Source organism: Arachis duranensis, chromosome 6 (genome assembly GCF_000817695.3).
Source record: "Arachis duranensis cultivar V14167 chromosome 6, aradu.V14167.gnm2.J7QH, whole genome shotgun sequence".
Taxonomy (NCBI): Eukaryota; Viridiplantae; Streptophyta; class Magnoliopsida; order Fabales; family Fabaceae; genus Arachis; species Arachis duranensis.
Genome location: NC_029777.3, coordinates 106,705,363 through 106,726,170, shown reverse-complemented (window position 1 = coordinate 106,726,170; position 20,808 = coordinate 106,705,363). Strand labels below are relative to the sequence as shown.

Genomic DNA, 20,808 nt, shown 5'->3' with positions numbered 1-20,808 from the left:
GAGTTTAGCTTATTAAACTATTAACAAGTTGAACTCGAACTAATTCGTGAATTAACTTGACTCAATTCTAGGCCAATGAAAAAGACAAGTGCCTTATTATCACATTTTGTATGAGGTAGGGCAAGGAATGTAAGCAAAGTATGTGGTAATCTATTTTAAACCCCACAGCTCAGTTTCTTTTTCATTTCTATGGTTTAGTAAAGTCACTTTATAAATGAAACACTCTTTACGGAGTAATACACTTAGAAAGAGGTTAGTTTTTTTTTCTTTAGTATTAAAGTTTAGAGAGGTAAAATACTATTAAAAGATATATATTTATAAATCAAACATTTTTTAAAAAAGGAAAATATATGAATAAGATGGGGCCCGGCATACCCATTTTTGTGCCATGGAATGAAATCAATGAATACATACATGACAAGGTTTTGAAGCATGGGGTGAAGTGGCTTGTGCTTTACCTTCGTCCTTTATGGGTGATTTCTTGTGCCCGTTTAATTTGGGAATCTATTGTCATGTTTGTTCACAGTTATAAAACAATTGCAGTGGACAAGCACAAATTCATCATCATCTCATCTATAATATAAAGTGGAGAAATAGTAATTAACTAAATCCTAAATTCCTAATACTAATTATAATTGCCAAACTTCCAATAATTTCCTACATATTAGTAGCAGTCATCATCATATATACTTCCATATTTCAATTACATCTCTATTTTCAATTTTCATTCATAGATACTAGCCTTACTGTTTAGTAAAGCATCCAAGCAAGCCCGTCTCATTAGATAAGGTTATGTGCCTTGGGATTAGAATTTATATGATACCAAGATGTTTTAGGCTTTTGATGGTTTTATTAAAGAAGCTGAAAAATTGTTAAATTAATACCTGAAATAGTTTACAAAAAAGGTGTTTGTATTTTATGATTAAAATTGTTTAATTGTATTCACATAAAACTAGTTAAAAATTACACCAAACTTAGCAAAATAAACCACCTAATGGCTTCTATGAAATAGAATTCAAATCCGCAATGAATTTGTTTTTGATCTATTAAATCCAACAATACCACTAAAAAAAGGAAACATCATTGTTTGTTTGCGTGTGTTTTTTTTGTTTCTCAGGGTATCTTCCAATTGAATGGATCAAAGACTAATATGTTATGTATGAAGCTCCATTTAAACATTTATAACTAACTAATGGATTGCTGCATATAGAATACGAAAAATTCGAACTTCCGTCACTTATTTAAATAAACTAACGGGTAACCACTAGATGAATCTATTTTGTTTTTTATTTTGGTCTTAAGCCCATTGATCCGTTAAGGGTATTGTGAAAAAGCCCATTGGGCCTATAAATTTCTACAATTTCGATTCTCAAAAAACTCCTTAGAGACCCAGTCCAAAAAAAAAAATAAACTCCTTAGAGATGTGTATATAAACAGAAGACAAAGCGATTCCATTTCTCACGTGACTCCCTCTTCAGTCTGAGTAGCACCCTCAAAACCCTAGCATTTCCTTTACAAAGAGAGGAGGTTAAAGAGACGGCGCCGTTTCGCTGTCCGCCTTGACATAGCACCACCGCTTCGTCTTGGCCCTCGATTTTGCACCTCTTTTTCTTTGTCTTCGAAACTCGCAATCTTCATCACCATCAAAAATGGCACCAAAACCTACCAAGGCTGAGAAGAAGATCGCTTACGATGCTAAGCTCTGCAAGCTTCTCGAGGAATACACTCAGATCCTTGTTGTCAATGCCGATAACGTTGGATCTAACCAGCTCCAGAACATTCGCAGGGGTCTTCGTGGTGATTCCATTGTTCTTATGGGCAAGAACACCATGATGAAGCGTTCTGTTAGGATGCACGCTGAGAGTACTGGAAACAATGTGTATCTCAGCCTTATCCCCCTTCTTGTTGTAAGTGGAACCCGAAATTAGTACTCTTTCATTTCTGTTTTCTATTTTTGAGAAGATTGTAAACTTTCATTTGGTTTAGGGTTCTACACTTTTGAGATAAATGTTACGAAATTATTTCTAATATTATGTTTGTTGAACCAGGGAAACGTGGGATTGATCTTCACTAAAGGTGACTTGAAGGAGGTTAGCGAAGAGGTTGCTAAGTACAAGGTGATTTAACTGTTCTCTGGTTCTTATATTTCTGTTATTAGTAATACCATTTAATTAATGATTGTTAGGCTCTGTTTGGTGTTGACTTGCTAGCATTAGTTTTGTCGTGTATGTGTTCTGCGTTGCTTATAGAAGAAGATACTCAGTAGGTCTCTTATGGTTTCTTATTTTTCATTGCTATCTTTTACCTGGAATTAACTGTCAAAAGTTTAAACATTGTTTTGATGTTTGGACGTGTACATAAAGGTTTAGTAATGTTACTTGCATTTCTTCAAGCTTGTTGATTTTATGTAGTAGTCTTATAGGAATGAAGGTGTTGATCTTCGTTAATTTAAACTTCTCAACGCATGATACTACTTCACTTGGTGGGATGTTTTGTTTGTTGTGGTCTACTTTTACCCAGTGAATTTGATGCTTTTAATGATATTTGAAACCCATTTCCTTGAATCTATTATAATTTTCTGTACTGCATGTTGAACTTAGTCTTGTATGTTTGTTATATCAACAGGTTGGAGCACCGGCTCGTGTTGGTTTGGTTGCTCCGATTGATGTTGTTGTTCCTCCGGGCAACACAGGGCTTGACCCCTCACAGACCTCTTTCTTCCAGGTATGTAATTTTGTTTTTGTTTATATAATTTATTCTGATTGTTGGTTTGTTGCTTATATCAGTCTTCCAATTCAGGTGTTGAACATTCCAACTAAGATTAACAAGGGTACTGTCGAAATTATCACCCCTGTAGAACTTATTAAGAAGGGTGACAAGGTCGGCTCTTCTGAAGCTGCATTGCTTTCCAAGCTTGGCATCAGGCCCTTCTCATATGGTCTTGTTGTCCTTTCTGTGTATGACAACGGTTCAGTGTTTAGCCCTGAGGTTCTTGACCTCACTGAGGATGACCTTGTTGAGAAGTTTGCCGTTGGAGTCTCGATGGTGACTGCACTCTCATTGGCCATCTCATACCCAACACTTGCTGCTGCCCCACACATGTTCATCAATGCCTACAAGAATTCCCAGAGGCTGACAAGGTTAAGGAGTATTTGAAGGTATTGTCTCTGAACTTTGGATGATCTTACACTAAAAATACTGCTGCCTTAATTCTTTTCGTTTGCAACTTACTGGTTTAAATGCAGGATCCAAGCAAATTTGCTGTGGCTGCTGTTGCTGCTCCTGCTGCTGCTGCCGGTGGTGCGCCAGCTGCTGCTGCCAAGGAAGAGGAAAAGAAGGAAGAGCCTGCTGAAGAATCTGATGATGACATGGGCTTCAGTTTGTTTGATTAGGTTGCTTCCGGTTTTTATTGAGTTGAGTTTGAGCGCTTGTGTTACAGATTTGATAAGTTCAGTGTTTAGTGTTACTCATCCTAGGTTATGCTAGTTATGTTATATTGGTGTTCTTTTATAATTCAACGACTGAATTTAGTTTCCGAATTTTGATGATATAATTAAATTTTTGTTTCAAAGTTGGGCGTGCCTCTGATTGTCATGAATTCGGGGTCCTTGCATGTTAAAACTTGAAAACGCAATGGCGGCAATGCTCCTTGCTGCTGCTTTTAAAATGAGCTGGCTCAAACAATTTTGTGCATGCATATTGAATACTCTCCTTTTAAAATTCATTGAATTTATCGAAGGATGCAATGAAAGCAGGGTATTCATAGATTTCAAAAGTTACGCAACATATTGGTATATATTGTAAATGAAGGTATAGACTTGGGCAATGATATCAACTAACTTATTGTGAGCAGTGATCAACGCAAACAATATGTCCTAAGCAAGCAGCAAGCACATATCATGTAAGCTTGCATAACAATTGAAAAATAACTTTTTGTACGTATTTATTTAATATTTATTATATCATCAAGATAAAGTAGAACGTCACACACACTAAAAATACGAAAAAGCCTTATCATCCTAAAACTCTTGAATTTGTGCAATTCACTCGAGATTCAAACCAAAGTTTTAAAGTTAGATTTTATTAAATCATCGTATACTTTTCGAGGTATAATTTCTAGGATTCAAGTGTTTGATTTTACGAGTAAATTTGTCTCAAGAGTCAAGACACGACTTAGTTTTATCGAGCCATTTTCACTAAACAATTAAAAATATTTTTTCTTAAGAAAAATAGAGACAATATTTTTAGTATAAAAAAAAATGAGAAATGAGTTAGCGTGAACTCAAAAACAAAATAAATGAAAAATATTAGTTAATTAACATTTTTTTTAACATGAAATATCATTACTAATTGATATTGATAGTAATAAAAGGTATGTGATTAGCTACGTAGAGTGTGTAAAACTATAAATGTAAATATGTAATAAAAAAATATATAGTACAGATTATTATTGAATTTAAAAAAATATTAAATACTAATTCTTCTAATATTTTAATTTTGTATAATATAGATTAAATTATTATTATTATTTTATAAAAAGAATTGTACACAGTTAATTATATATTCACTATATTGTCACATACTCACATCGTCACATTATAAAAGTAATTAATTTTTAAACAACTTTTAAAAAACGGAGAAACTGTTTCACCTCTGTTGAGTCAGAACTCAGAGCCAACCCGGCGATTCGGCGATAGACGCCACCGACCGGTTCGTCAGAATGGTGGCCTCCGCCGCAGTCGCCGGCGTCTCTCTGACGGCGCATCAGCGCAATATTCTAGCTGGTGTTAACGCCGGCGCTTCGAGCCTCTCGTTCGTTGGTTCAGGCTTCATCGTTCTCTGCTATCTCCTGTTCAAGGAGCTCCGCAAGTTCTCCTTCAAGCTTGTCTTCTACCTCGCCCTCTCCGTACTCTCTCTCTCTCTCTAGATCCAAAACGCTGCGTTTCTCCACCGAACGTTCTTGCTCTCTACGCATCTTATTTCGAATTCTTGAACATTGCGTCAGATTCCTGAGTTTTATAGTTTAACTCTAAGCGCCGAAAACAAGATGGCGTGATTGGATGAGCTTTGGCTTTTCAAGTAGAATTCATGTGTGGCTGCTGTCAGTGGCGGAACCAGAAATTTCATAAGAGGGGGGCCAATTAAATATAAAATATAACAAAAAATTAACAAAATATGATTTGTAGCATATATATCAAAAAAGTAATTATATTATATAAAAGTCAATGTTCAACTACATACTTTAAGATTTTGATATTTTTAAACTTGCTCGACGATGCTTCATGGAACTAAAATCATCAATTATCATCTCTGAAGTGAATTTTGAAGCAATTTCCTTTTCAATATATACAATCATACAATCTGCTAAAAATTCATCTTCCATCTTGTTTCGAAGCCTTGTTTTAATAATCTTCATAGCTGAAAAGGCCCGTTCAGTTGTTGCTGTTGTCACAGGAAGAGTCAAAACAAGACGAATTAATCTATCAATTAAAGGAAATATATTTGATTTTCCTGTCTCTGTCAATTTTTGACACAATTCAGCAAGAGTAGACAAATTCTGAAAATCTGGAGCTTTAACCACATCAAGTTCATAATGTTGTAACTCATAATCCAATTGAATCTTTTCTTGCTCAGAAAAATCTAAAGAATAGAAATTCTTTACAAGATTGCATATGTTGCAAACACTGAATAACTTGAAAGCATCTTTAGGATCTAGAGATGTACTCAGTATGAGGAGCTCGGTTGCTTGCTCACTAAATGAGTGAATTGTTTTCATCTTTGACATTTTTAACTTAACTTGAACTATCTAACAAAAAAAACAAAAACAAAAACAATTGCATATATGTTATTTTAAAAAAAAATATCAAACCTATTGAGCAATAACAAATAATTTTAGAAACACAAATATATAATAACCAAAAATAAAGTTATTGATTTACCTGATTATTTTTTGTTCCAAGTCTCACAAAAAAATAATTCTATTGAGTTTTGTCCTCACTTCAATCTTTGAACACTGTCCATTATAAAAAAAAATAAATTAATTATTTTAAATAAATAATGTAAATAATACTTGACATTGTCATTAACTTAAAAAAAATTGAAATATACCTCTTTGAATCTTTGTTGTGCATTCAATGGTTAATATTTTGTTGTTCACTTCTCTTCAATGGTTTTTCTTCATATGTCTTGTTTTGGTATGGAAAGAAAATTAGAATGAGAAGAGTAGAAGACCAAAAGTTTGGGAATCACTAAAAGAGAGAGAAAAGTGACGCTATGCCTATGATAGTTTGAAATAAATATTTGAAAAATGTACTAGGGTTACTTTAATTAATAGTATGGGCTTGGGCTAGTATAATAGAACCATTTTTATTAATTATTAGAATGAGCTATTTGTTAACAAGAACAACAATAATTCAAATATCCAATACATAGTGCAGTTTTTAGTTATTTTAATTTATAAAATTTTGTAACTTATATTTTTTTAATATTATATATAAAAATAAATTTAATATTATTAATTATTACTATTTACTATTTTTTTTAAAAAAATTTGGGGGGGACCATGGCCACCTTAGGTCCCCCGTGGATCCGCCACTGCTCAAAACAGCCCCACCCGTTTCTCCCCAACCATAACTTGTCCCCTCTCCTCGCATCGCACGTCACAACACGCGCACCAACCGTAAAGCACGCTCTATTCTTCTTGAATTCCGTGCCATCTCCACTGCTTGAGTTGAGGCAGTTATAATCCGCCTCCACCCAACGACCAACAGCTGGGTCAAGAACTTCGCCCCAAATATCTGGCAGCTGGCGTCCCCGTCCGCCCATGACGTAGATCTTGCCGTCCGCGACAGCGGTAGATGCACTGACGCGAGGGATGAGCATGCTAGGGCCTTGTCGCCAGCGGTTAATGCGGCAGTCGAGGATCCACACTTGCTGGGAAAGTATGCCGCCGATAACGTAGATGTGGTGGCCTAGGATGGCATAGGCGGCTTGATATGTTGGCGAAGGAAGCGGTGGAATGGGAAAGGGCATTAGTTTTGTGCATGGTGATGGAGGAGAGGCTAGGGAGAACGCCCACCATTGCGAAGGGAGGCCGCAGTTTGGGTGGAGATGGAGGTAGAGGAAGGGTTGCTTGCCATGAAAGGCAGAGTGGGCATTATAGAATATAGGAGAAGCCAGGAGGGAGCGTATGGGTCCCGAAACTTGGGAAAGTGCTTTGTAATGGCGGCGTGGCACGCGTGCTAAGCAGCTCACTGCGACTTCGTTCGGGAGCGCTGGGATTAGTTGCTTCTCTTGTTCTTGCGGTGGTTTAGGGTTACCTCTGGTGGCCGCCGCCGATGCAGACGAGGACAAACAAGACATCATGCTTATGACTTTTAAGTTTCAATATTCCACTAATGAAATAATAAGATAAGTATCAATCTACACGGATTTGTTAAAATATAATTCAATCTACGTGATTTCTTAAAGATCCAATCTTTCAACATTTTGATTTCTTCCAATTTTGAATAAGATTCACTATTAAAAGTATTTAAAATATTTAGTAATCTAACAAAATTAGCCAAAAATAACAATATCTTATTTTATTTAACATTTTTGACCATCTTTTTTGTCTCCTTAGTATTACTATAAAAATATTTTCAAATTAAATTATCAAGTTCTTGTCAATACAAGTATTGTCTAAATTACTCGCAGAATTGAAACATTATCACATGTTCTCCGCCCTATTCATGCAACTAAACTAATTTTTATTAGCTTATAAACAATTATTCAATAATCAATTCTCCAAAACTTAGTAACTATAGTTGAATTTAAGATATTCTCTTAAACGTTCTTTAAATATTAAATCAAGTTAATATTATAAAATTTGGGGATTCAAACTTTTAAACCTCTAAAGGCAATACATCATTCTTCTTATTTGAATACGACCAAGTAAGCTTTTTTGTATTCTCAGATTCTTTCAATTCGTTATTAATATTAGGTATTTACTCTCAGTCTCCTACATATTTTAAACATATATAAAAACAGAGAAAAAAAAAATTAACATGTTGATCTTACTTTTGAAACAAATATTTGAAAAATGTACTAGTGTTACTTTAATTAATAGTATGGGCTTGGGCTAGTATAATAGAACCATTTTTATTAATTATTAGAATGGGCTATTTGTTAACAAGAGCAACAATAATTCAAATATCTAATACATAATGCAGTTTTTAGTTTTTTTAATTTATAAAATTTTTGTAAGTTATATTTTTTTAATATTATATATAAAAAAATTTAATATTATTAATTATTACTATTTACTATTTTTTTAAAAAGAATTTGGGGGGGACCATGGCCACCTTAGGTCCCCCCGTGGATCCGCCACTGGCTGCTGTGTTTCCGCTTGCTGGATTTGATTTCAAACTTTGTAGTTGTTGTTTAAAGCAATTTAAATCTGATTGCGTATTTGTCTTCTTTTACCTGATTGCTCAATGACTGTGGAACTGTTTGGGTTCTTTAACGGTTTGTTATGGTGGTTCAAGGAATTTTGCTGAATTTGGAATAGTTTAGGAGTATAATGCTCATGAACCTTAGCTCCAGTGACAGAAAGTTATTTTGGTTATGTCTTGATCCCTAACTGAATAGTTCAAGAAAAAATGCCTTAAATATCTTTAATATGTTTAAGAATATAATTTATGCTTAGTGAGCTAATCGTCACAATAAGCTTCTTCATGCGATATAGGTGTTGTTAAATCAACTCTTGTAGTATTACCTGATTGTAGTATTACCTTTAGTAGATGAAATCTGTTTGGCAGTTAGAAAACTAATTCAGGCAACTAACTCTTGTATTCTTTCTAGAGTTGTTTCTCAAAGCCGTGTAAGTTGCAACTTTAGTTTGTATTTTGTGCTGCTAATGTGGTTTGACATTTCGCAATTATTAATCATAAGGTACTATGTGTAAATGATCAGTTTATGTATTTGTTTGCTTTGTTTCTTTTTTCAAGACATACAATCTCTTAGTATAGTTCTCTTTTATGAATATTTATTTTCTTAATTTCTTTTAACAATTGCAGGATATGCTTTGCAGTTTCTTCAGCATAGTAGGGTATATCTGCTAGATCAAGCACAGTTCTTCAGATGTTTGTGTCATTGATATTGTTCGTCACATGATTGATAGATGTCTTCTTCCTTAACAGGGATCCATCAAAAGGTTTCTTTTGCTCTGCTCAGGGCTATAGCACACATTTCTTTTGTGTGGCATCTTTCCTATGGACCACAACAATTGCTTTTACCCTGCATCGAACTGTTGTTAAGCACAAAACAGATGTTGAAGAGTTTGAGGCAATGTTTCACTTGTATGTCTGGGGTATGCATCTATAATGTATCAGCTTTATATGTTGTTGTTTGAAGAATGGACTATTTGCAATAATATTTGTCTTCTGTGACTTTCTAATCATATTACTTCTAAGATTACTTTATTGAGCAATATCACGCTGATGTATGGCTTCATTATCCACCAATAGTTGGAGCGTTAGACTTCAAAATTTGTTCTTGATTTCAACTATCCTATTGCATCTTCATTGCTGAGAGGTGAGAGCTCATATATCTTTTTCGCTATTGGTAGGTACTTCCCTGGCTATGACAGTTATACGTTCATTTGGTAATGATCATAGACATCTTTCTGCATGGTGTTGGACTCAATCAGGACTTGCAGGGAAGGCAAGTAGTTGTAGCACAATTGAGTATTGCATTTTGTGTAACCCCTAAGAAATTGTGTAATATTTTCTTTTCATTTCTTTCCTTTACATTTTATAAAATGGGTTTTTGATTCACTGAAAAGGGACACATATAATGCAGATATAAGAAAATCTAAATTTAATTTAAGCCATGATGCATTTCTACCCTTTTGACAGAATAGTTTACTAATTTCCATCCTTTCCCAGGCCTCTAAAAAGAAGTTCCTCTTTACTATGCAGGCAATTCATTTGTTAACATTTTACATGCCACTCTGGGGTGCTATACTATATAATGGGTTCACATACTTCCAAGTTATACGCATGCTGAACAATGCAACCCGTGTATGTATCTAATTTTGCTGATTTTGTCAAACAAAGAAGAAACAACCTGTATAGCAAGTTTTTGAGACTATTTGTTGTTTCTTGGCAAATTTTACAGATGGCAGTTGGTATGTCAGGCCAACCTTATGCATCCGATGCACGGGATAACATGAGGGTATGTTTGTTATTCCAACAGTGAAAACAAATATCCATACTCAGAGAATGGAACCCAAAAAAATAAAAAATAAAAAAGAGCTACAACAAAGATCCCTTTCAAACATAATAATCTTTGTATTGCAATTGGCAAGCATTAGAGGTAGACCATGGAGGAAATCATTATTTAATGGCTTGTTTATAGACCCGGTTTATGATATGATGCAAAGGTATTGTTTGATCCACAAAGTATGTAGCCATATGTGCTTAGTGGGAAAAGGCTTGGTTATTGTTGTTGTACTGTATCTTGAGTCTTGTTCTGTTTTCTGTTCTGTGGATGATTAAATCACTCTAGGAATCTAGGGTAGCTTTTTTTCTGCTAATGTAGGAAATTTTCATGGAAAAGCTTTTCATGATTATGCATTTCCTTATTTAAACTTTGCACTGTCTTTATAATGTGCTTAGACTTCCACAAGCTTCACCACTTATATATATATATATATATATATTGTTGGCTGGGATTTCATGACTAGATTTGTATTTATGCCTAAACTAATTGCTTAAGATGAAACTGTTGTTATTTTTTGAATCTACATTCTTACTGAAAAATACTTGAAGTATTTTCTATTTTATGTTACAGGCTCTAAATCGCTGGGGATACTATCCACTGATTCTAATAGGATCATGGGCTTTTGGAACCATTAACCGTATTCATGATTTCTTTGAACCCAACCATAAGATCTTCTGGCTCTCATTTCTAGATGTCGGAATGGCTTCTCTTATGGTATCAACCAGTAACCATAGTTTCAGATTTTCAATTTACTGTATGCTTTATAACTTATATCAAAACTTAGCACAGTTATTGTTCAAACAGAATAGTGCCATTTAGTAGGAAAAAGGCCTTGTTATTATATTTTTGTCTGTTCCATCCATTTTCTAGCACCCATTTCTGGGCATTTTTACTTTTCAAACAATCGGGCATATTTTGTGTTCCCTTCATTCTTGTCAATAACAGATCAAATGCTTTCTGCAATTCATAACCCAATACATCTGAGTACAACTTATTCAAAATTGAGGAAATATTTAAAGTGAAAAAATATAAAATCCATTCAAGGATGTGCTTCCAACTACCTTGCATACATTAACAAGTGTGCACTTCTGACTTTACTGGCCTTATAAGAGGTACTGGTTACCTGATTACTATGATAATTGAAAACATTGATTTAAATGTTGGTCAAGGTTTTCCAGTAGTTTGATATTGGTCAATGATTCTTTTTTTTTTTGGTAACTTATACAAAAGTAGATGATGCCAATGTCACAATTTAGTTTGGCACTTTAAGAATTATTTTTCCACAATCAGCCCCACCCCAATTTTAGGATGACTGTACTGTTAATCAATGTTGTGAACTCCAGTGATAGTCTAAAATAGTTTTTATTTATAATTTACACAAGTGCATCACATGGTAATGATATCACATTTAATCACTTTCCATTTTGCTGCAATATTATATGCTTTTCCTCTTAATTTGTTGCCATCCCTTAGTGATATCATTAGAAGTGGTACCATCAACTGCAACATCATGAAAAGTTATGATGATATGTAGCTAATTTTTTCACTTTTCTCTCTTTATTGCAGGGCCTCTTTAATTCAATTGCATATGGCCTTAATTCTTCTGTTCGTCGAGCAATTTGTGAAAGAGTGGACAAGTAAGTGCCTATTTTATATTCTAGGAGAGATTCCAGGAAAATTATTTGATATCTCTTCTTAGTCCCATTGACGTTAAAGGCCACTGTAACTGTAATATCCTTTCCACTTGACTTGGTGTCAATTTTAACTTGTGCATTTTTTTTACTGCTAGGTTTAACCATAATGATGTTATGGGTGTTGGACAGGGAAAGGAAAAGGAGAGAATATAGGGACAATAGTACTAACGTGTGTGTTTTATCCATAAAATAATTTTAATGTGTCTGATATTGATGTGATATGTTGTCATGTATTTAAAGACAAATTACTAATCCATAATCATATAAATAATTGACTACTAATCCTAATTAAATAAGAAAATAAATTACAGAATATAAACAATTATGACAAGTACTCGTAAGATTATCTAAGATACAACCAGGATATTATGAGATGTTTCATGCAGCTTCCTACTTAAGCTATATTTTACTATGGTTTGAGACTAAGATGAATAACGAGGCTAGAATGTCTAGGACTAAGATGATAGGGTGAAAGCACGGGGGACTGACGGAGAAAGTTGTACCCAACAGTAGTCACCAATAAAAAATTCTTTCCTAAAGACAAAAATTGAGGAATGTTTGACCATATATCCATAAGATTTCCAGTGCTTGTATAAGACTTAATGTTTGCCAGTAATAAACTACAAAGAAATCAAGTTTAGTATTCCAGTGAGGATGTGACTTTGGGCAAGTATACGCATTTGAAAAGATGGGATCACAAAACACAAAAAGATGCGTTATAGAGAAAGTTGGGATCTTGTGAAACAAATGGTAGAATCTTGTGTTAAATGGTTTGGGCATTTCTGGAAAAGGCTTATAGAAGTCCTAATAAGGAGGGCAAATCAAATGAAGGGCTCTTTAATGGTTTAGAGACAGAAGAAAACAGAAAACCAATATTTAAACTGTCAAAAGAAATAGATGTCGAAGGTTTAAATGCAAATATGATCTATGTAATCAACCCAGCTGGGCAAGGTTTACTTCCTTTTATAATTTTAAACATTGATATTGTTTTTATGTTTTTCTGCCAGGTATTGGCCTGAGGGTCTTAAGAGATGGCTCCCTATCAATTTCAAGTACAAGGCCTTAACGCAAGAAAGTGAACTAGTATTGTTAAGTACTGATGGTCAGCGATAATGAATGTGGATGCTTTTCGTCCTGCATACCATGTTTTGACTCTTTTTCATTCTAGCGAGATGCCGTTTTCCATAGACAACAGAGGATCTTTTGACGTCATTGATTCCAGAGTATTTGTTCGGATGCTTCTTTAGTTATGTGAATCATGTAGTTCACATTCACATTATGAATTTTGTACCAACGACGAGGATCCCTCTTAAAGAATCCGAGGGAGTTCATGTGGAATCTGGGTTTTGAAGCTGTTATCCTCAAACGAAACACCCTCACTTGAACTTCAGGAAGTGCATTTTTTTCTCCCAATGTTTCTCCCTGTGATTCATCTTTAACAAGCCTAGATGCTAACTGTTCCCGTTTGTGCCATTGTATTTCTTCAGGTTTCTGCAAATAGTGATTGCCTAATTTTTGTTGTTGCTATCAAGGATAAGGTGCACCTTCAGATTGTTTACAAATTGCTGGACATTTTTTTTTTTACTTCCAAATATGTTGGATGTATAGAAAAGTACTTTTCAGAGTGAAATCCATGTCTATATTGTTGTGTTACCCCTTTGATCTTCCTTATTCCTACTGTAATTTATACTAAGTAGGGCCATTAAGTTTGTACCTGCTCAACAGAATAAATACCTCTTTCCGAAGATGAAAAGACATAGAGGGTCATGAACTCGTGATCCAAAAAAAGATATGGAGGTGGATCTTTAAAAGTTAAAACTAGATTAACTCACAACCAAAGGGAGGGTTTAAGAAAACGTTTTATTTTACTATAATCAGTGTAAATTTTTTTATACAATTGTCCAAATCATATTGGTAAAACAACATGTTACTCTCAAGTGTATCCTGTGGCGGAAGTGGATCATCTTCATTCGAAAATCCACTCGTGAACTTTCACCATTAATCGACAAAGTGTATTATCCAACCAATGGGAAAAATTCACACGGAAGATGAATGATCCATTCTTATCTATTGATAGCCCTTGAATGGAGTGTGTGCTGTTTAGTAACATTGTCCCGCCTCATTTATGTCAAGTTACATAAAATTGATTTAGCCATTAATTCTAGTGACATCAATTATTGCTTGTCCTTGATTAAATTGAGTTTAGCTAAGGCACATATGTTTTTTTGTGATCGAACATAACACAAAGAAAAATGACCTAAGAAAAAGAGTAGCACTTTTCTCTAATAATAATAATGTCTAAATTATTAGGGAGCAGTAACCATTTTAGTACACCTGCTTGTTTAAAACAACAGTCTTAGGCTCTTAACCATTAAATCAGTCGCTCTATTTGCTGTGTGCTAGATGAGCGCTAAAGTAGCTGTCCAATTACGTTGGAGCATTTCTTTGATTTTGTCAAGCAGATCAGAGTCTATCCTAATCATGTTAGTTGTACCTCACGAAACAAGAAGAAACGCATTATTAGTTTTACATATGACCTCTTTGCATTCTTATATATAAATAATTTATATATAGTTATTTTTATGTAAAATTTCTAATTGAAAATCGTTAAATAATTTAATATATTTGACTAAATTATTATCTAACGGTTATCAATTATTAATTTTATATGAAGACAACTTCACTAGCTATTAAAATTTATTGTTTTTATTATCATCAATTGCCATCAATATTAAAGTGTGTCTTTAAACATTTCTAATTTTATATTTATTAAAAAAAATATCTAATCTCTAGACCCTCAAATTTTGACTGTAATATCCCCTGCTATCGAGATGCATGTGCATTAGTTTGGCATCAACAATTATCTTGCCCTTGGTAAAACATCTAAAGAATTACAACACATAAGCAATGTTCCTCTGCTCAATGCCTCAATATATGGTCCAACCAAAAATCCAAAACAACAAAAGCAATTAGACCCTAAACAAACACAATTCAGAATCTAAAATGTTGCTACTCTTATTAGCACTTCTAAATGATCGCAAACAATACAGTTTATTTATCAACTCAACATCAGCACAACAAAAAATACAATAAAGGAAAAGAAAAGTATCTTATCTCACAAATCACAGTGATTGATTAAACTCAATGAATAAAAAAAAAATTGGAAACTCGCATGCTTATCTCTATAGGAAGTTGATATTTGAAAAACCTTCCATAATTTGATATGTTTGACTATATTATTATAAATTAAGCACAAGCACAAGTCCTATCACCAACACCACCAACATCATCTTCAAAAACCTCACTCCTAAATAACAAGTACCCAATTGAGAGACCCAAAACAATGGCCACAAAAACCCCACCATTGAAGGACATAATAGCAAGCATTAACAAGTACCCAATCCCAGAATTCACGCCAAAAAGAACCGATCCAATCAACTTCCCACCCAACTTCGCCTTATCACTTGAAATCTTCCACCCCATAAGTGGTGTCTGAATAGCCGCCGCCACAGGTGGCAGCCTCCTCTCGCCGGCGAGTCTCAGGCGAATCCTTCGATTCTCGAGATACTGGTAGAGTGCAGCCACCACAAGGCAAGCGAGTAGACTCATTGAGTAACTCAGCCATGACTCGGTCTTCCATGAATCGAAGAGAAGTGTTACCTTCTTGCCCCAATACAATGTCATATGCATCATCTTCTTTATCTCTTTTTTTATAGAACTTAATTAATCAACGTATCAGAACAAAGAAGAGTGAGAATAATGAAACAAAATTGTGAAGAATAGAAGAGCAATAGAGGAATAATAAATAGAAATAGAAATTAGCGTGCTTTGATTTTGAAGGTCCGTGGTTTTTTGAAATTATTCACGAAACTTCAAGGTTCAAGAGATTTTTTGTTTGGTTTGGTTCGTTACTTTGTTACTATTTTTTATGGTAAAAACTGAAAACTCAGCCAACTTAACATAAAATTAATAGTTGAGAGCGGTTAAATAATTTAAATGATTTATAACAATTTAGAGTTTTTATTATTTTTCATCTACTTTTGATTTATAATCTGTTGATATCGCAAAATAATTATATTGTGGCTCTTTTTATAAAAATATTTTTTAATATATTTTTATTTTGTAAATATGAATTAAATTGAATCCAAACATATAAAAAGTGCGGATATTGAATTTGATAAATTTAGTCTAGATCAAATTATAATTTTGACCATATTTGATCCCTCTACAAACACTTTTGATGATTAAAAAAACACCATCCTGCTTTTGGCTCGATGCTTTGGTTAAGTTGATTTAGCGCTTTCAAGGGTATTCACGAAATTTCAAAGGATGATGAAATCCAATTTAAATACTGGAATAAATTAATTAAATTAAATTGAAAATATGGTTAAAAAACATATTAGAGAGTTAATAGAATTTATTATTTTTTGTCAACAGATAGTTAATAATATTAAAAATATAAACTAAAAATATATTGTTAAATTGCTAAACTAAAATAGTTAGAGTGATGACCAACAATATTAACAAAAAATAAAAAATTTTAGCTTTTCTCATAATTTAACTTTTACGCACCATAAATCTAAAAGAGTTTTATATAATAAAATATTTTTATAAAATACACATTAAAAATGTGTAAAACAATATATATAATTTTGTGATTGATTTTTCGTATATATATTGTTATTCGATAAAAATATTAGCAATCGATGAGTAAATTTTAGATTAGCGATGTTTGTGAAAATCGAAAAGGGGATTCGATTGAATGTTTGTCGAGATAAAAAAAAGATTCTGGAAGAATTGGCAAGACAAACGTTTGTCTATATAAGCTTGACAGCAAAAAAGATTTAAATTGATTTTGATAGTGTTGTAATTCGACATGGAACTAAAGTCGACTTGATGGTAGAACAGTTTCTGCAGAACGGAAAACATGGCTAAGAAAGTAGTTTTGATTTATGCTTGGCAGAAACAGTTACTTCGTTGAGTTATTATCAGATCGACAAGTATCAAAAAAGAATTAGTAGAAGATGTTTATAAATAAGATAGCGAATAAGAATTTTGGAATTGAAAAATCTTTTCAAAAACATTTATACAAATTCTCACATCCCCAAACTTTTTGAAATTTTAGTCTTGAATTAATTTTTGTAGATTTTTTTTCAATTTTTTTTTTTACAAATTCTGCACTTTATTACATTCATGTCATTTATCCTTTTCGTAAGTTTAATTTTAGTTATTTTACATTGCAAGTTTACTATTAATCTTTTGAGAAAGTACAGGGAGCCAATGACCTAAACGTACAATGTATACAATGAAGGTTTAGAAAATATTAGAGATATGATTATTAGTGTTACATTATCTTATCAGGTTATGCTTTTGGGATGAGTAGTTTCAGAACATGGTATTAGAGTTCTAGATCTGGAAGGTCAAGAGTTCGAACCTGTTATCCGGATGATTATTTTGGATAGTATAAATGATGTTCATTTTATTTATAAACCAAAGATTTAGCCCATTGTACATATTGTACGTTTAGGCCATTAGCTCCCTAGCACTACTCTAATTTTTTTTATTTATTCTTGCAACAAATTTTATATTCAGTCAAGTTTTATTTACATTAGAAGTATTTAATTTCGCAAAGTTAATTTGCTTTCTATTTATTAGTTTGCCATTAAAATTTTTTTTTTCATCGTGACAAATAAAAGATTTTTAATGCATAGTAAACTGAAATCTTAAAAAAATAGTAGATTTCATTTCTAAATATTAGATTTTGAACCAACCTAAAACTTATTTCAAGATTCTTTCAATTCTAATTTGTAAAAAATCTGTTAAACACATATAATATTTTTAGAATGCAAAATTGTACTCGTATAATATAATAGTCTTGAGCAATTCTGCGGATTGTTGTGGCTGCTAAATAGTTTTCTACACTAACTTTCGAAAACTTGTGAAATTGAACAACTTGTGAAATTCTTATATAATATACCTAAAAAGTATATCAACTATATTACACATTTAAATTTTTTTAACAATTAAATTTAATTAACTTCATTCAAATCCAACAAAAACTAATATAATTAATGAGAGTATAGCTATACATTTTAATTTCTCAACTTTTTTTTTTCTTCGCATTCCTTCTTTTTTTTTATGTTCTTTTATTGCTGTTGTTATTGTTGCGTTTTTCTTTTTTTTTTTCTCCTCCTTTTTTCTTGATAATTTTATAGCAGTATGTATTTTTTTTCTTGTTTTTATTCTTATTAAGAGGATAAAACAAAAAAAATTATAAGAAGATAAAATAAGAAGGAGAAGATGAGATCATGATGATGAAGAAGAACAAAAAAATTATGAAAAATTTTAATTTTGACACCAAAATTTTTTAACCGTAACACAAATTCTTGTTAAGAAGATGAAATAAGAATTATGAAAGAAGAAGAAAAGGAAAAGGAAGAGGAGGAGGAGGACTTTTAAATTATGAAAAATTATCAAAAAATAACATTAAAATTTTTGTTTTTTTTTTCTTTTTTCTTTCTCATGTGTTGTAGTAGTTATTTATTTTTTCAGTTTTTTTATTCTTCTTAAGAGAATAAATAAAAAAATTAAAAAAATAAATAAAAAAATTTATTAAAAAATAAAAAAAAGTAAAAAAAATAATAAAAAAAGAAAAAACAATAAAAAATAAAAAAAGAGTTTTCAATTAAAACATATAAAATCCATAACAAACTCATGATTTAATAGGCATATCAAAGTAACAATTTCTTTTACAATAAGATGTTTTTAGTACATGCGGTTTGAATTAATTTAGATGATATAATATTAAATTGTTACGATTTAAATTATGAGACTTGTTAAACATAAAAGTCTTTTTGGCATACAAGTTTATATAAATTAGCACAAATCCAACAAAAACAACTCTCAATTTAGAGAGCGTGTAAACACGCACTTCTTCAACTTTGAATAGCGCAAAATGAGAAACGGTTCGTTCTTCTTCAACGTTTATATTCCACATTCTTCTTCCTCCTCTTTCTCCTTCTTCTTCTCTTTATTCTTTGCATTCTTTCTCCTTTTTCTTTGCATTCCTTTTTCTTCTTCTTTTTCGCGTATTTCATCCTCATCGTGGTTTTTTTAATTGTTGTTATTATTGATGTATTTTTTTCCTCTTCTTCTTTCTATTGATTTTGCAACATTATATATTTTTTTTTATTCTTTGTTTGATTTTTTCTTCCAAGAAGAATTATAAGAAAACGAAATAAGAAGATGAGGAAGAAGAAGCAGTAGAAGATGAGGAGGAGGAAGAGGAAGAGTTTTGAATTATGCAAAACTTATCAGAATAAAAATACATCCAAAATTCTTAAAATACACCCAAATATCTTCGTATTACACTAAAATATCTTCGTGTTATACCAAAATTTGCTGCAAATACAGAAAAATGTTTCCTCTAATGTTGCATTTTTTTCCTTCTTCTTTTTTACCTTATTCTTTCTTTCTTTTAGTTAAATGAATGTAAGTTCATCGTCATCCAAGTAATTTTGCAGCATTATAGGTTTCTTCTTCTTCTTTGTTTGATTTTTTTGTTTTTATTCTTGTTAAGAGAGCAAAACAAGAAAAAATTTGAGAAGGTAAAATAAAAAGAAAAAAATGAATAAGAAAAAAAAGAAGAAGAATATGGTGATGATAATGAAAAAAAGAAGCAGAAGAAGATGAGGAGGAGAAGAGGAAGAGTTTTGAATTATGCAGAACTTATCAGAATAAAAATACACCCAAAATTCTTAAATTACACCCAAATATCTTCGTGTTACACCCGAATTTGCTACAAATACAGAAAAATATTTCCTCTGATGCTGCATTTTTTCCTTTTTTTCTTATTTCTTTCTTTCTTTTAGTTAAATGAATATAAGTTCATTCTCTTCCAAGTAATTTTGCAGCATTATGTGTTTCTTCTTCTTCTTTGTTTGATTTTTTTGTTTTTATTCTTGTTAAAAGAGTAAAACATGATGAAACTTGAGAAGATAAAACAAAAAGGAAAAGATGAATAAGAAAAAAAGAAGAAGATGGTGATGATGATGAAAAAAAAAGAAGAAGCAGTACTAGATGAGGAGGAGGAAGAGGAAGAGTTTTGAATTATGCAGAACTTATCAGAATTAAAATACACTCAAAATTCTTAAAATACACCCAAATATCTTCGTGTTACACTAAAATTTGCTGCAAATACAGCAAAATATTTTCTCTAATGTTACATTTTTTTCTTTTGAATTGAATCATACCTCGGTCACTTAATTGGATTCAAAACAATAATTTGAACCTGAATTATTCATTATCTTCAACAACGAGATAATTGATGATGAAAGAGAAAGAGAAAAATAACGAAAAAGAAGAATAACGAAGAAGAAAAAGAAGAAGATCAGAAGAAGAAGAACGTGCAGTAATGGCATAAAGCGTGTGAATATAAATAACTTGTAAAGACTTGTACGAAAAAAAAACGCTTGTATATAGAGTAATAGCTGATCCAAATTTTAAATTTAAAAAATATTATTATTGAAAATTTTATACTGTCAAAATTTTTCTTAAAAAATTTAATTTAAATCACATCTCATCCAAATTTAAATTTTGAACCCTAAACCATTTATCACGTAAGGAATTCGAATAACTAACGTTAGCCACATGGAACAAACTAAATTTGGACGACATATAATTTAAATTAAAATTGTTTAGAAAACCTTTAACAATTTAATTATGAAAAGAAAATAAACTGAAAATGATTGAGAGTTGGATTCTTGGTGCTTGTCTTTTGCTGAATCAGTGAAACATACATAATCTGCTCCTTCTATTGCTATTGCTATTGACTGGAGTCCACTGAAAGTAA

At 32.1% G+C, this 20,808-nt stretch overlaps 3 protein-coding genes across 6 annotated transcripts; 2 read left to right on the top strand and 1 right to left on the bottom strand.

The window, feature by feature from the left end:
- Positions 1 to 1,465: 1,465 nt before the first annotated feature.
- Positions 1,466 to 3,571, top strand: LOC107495551 (60S acidic ribosomal protein P0-like). Its single transcript, XM_016116695.3, is given in 6 exon segments — positions 1,466 to 1,907; positions 2,049 to 2,117; positions 2,626 to 2,724; positions 2,800 to 3,118; positions 3,121 to 3,158; positions 3,246 to 3,571. Coding segments are annotated over 6 exon segments (930 nt in total). The 5' UTR covers positions 1,466 to 1,649; the 3' UTR covers positions 3,393 to 3,571.
- A 1,060-nt stretch (positions 3,572 to 4,631) lies between these two features.
- Positions 4,632 to 13,587, top strand: LOC107495550 (G-protein coupled receptor 1). 4 transcript variants are annotated; one of them, XM_052251378.1, is made up of 9 exons: positions 4,633 to 4,906; positions 9,057 to 9,088; positions 9,180 to 9,349; positions 9,608 to 9,702; positions 9,960 to 10,061; positions 10,159 to 10,215; positions 10,834 to 10,977; positions 11,830 to 11,900; positions 12,053 to 12,951. In XM_052251378.1, the coding sequence occupies exons 1-9, from the start codon at positions 4,721 to 4,723 to the stop codon at positions 12,108 to 12,110; spliced, it is 915 nt and encodes a 304-aa protein (XP_052107338.1). In that variant the 5' UTR covers positions 4,633 to 4,720; the 3' UTR covers positions 12,111 to 12,951. The 4 variants fall into 4 exon arrangements, with proteins under 4 accessions (XP_052107340.1, XP_052107338.1, XP_052107339.1 ...); XM_016116694.3 differs by lacking the exon at positions 12,053 to 12,951 and adding an exon at positions 12,965 to 13,587 and having other exon boundaries at positions 4,635 to 4,906; XM_052251380.1 differs by lacking the exon at positions 10,834 to 10,977 and having other exon boundaries at positions 4,632 to 4,906; positions 12,053 to 12,957.
- A 1,296-nt stretch (positions 13,588 to 14,883) lies between these two features.
- LOC107495521 (copper transporter 5) lies at positions 14,884 to 15,765 on the bottom strand. The gene has a single exon (XM_016116666.3). The coding sequence runs from the start codon at positions 15,648 to 15,650 to the stop codon at positions 15,204 to 15,206; it is 447 nt and encodes a 148-aa protein (XP_015972152.1). The 5' UTR covers positions 15,651 to 15,765; the 3' UTR covers positions 14,884 to 15,203.
- Between the last annotated feature and the right edge of the window lie 5,043 nt (positions 15,766 to 20,808).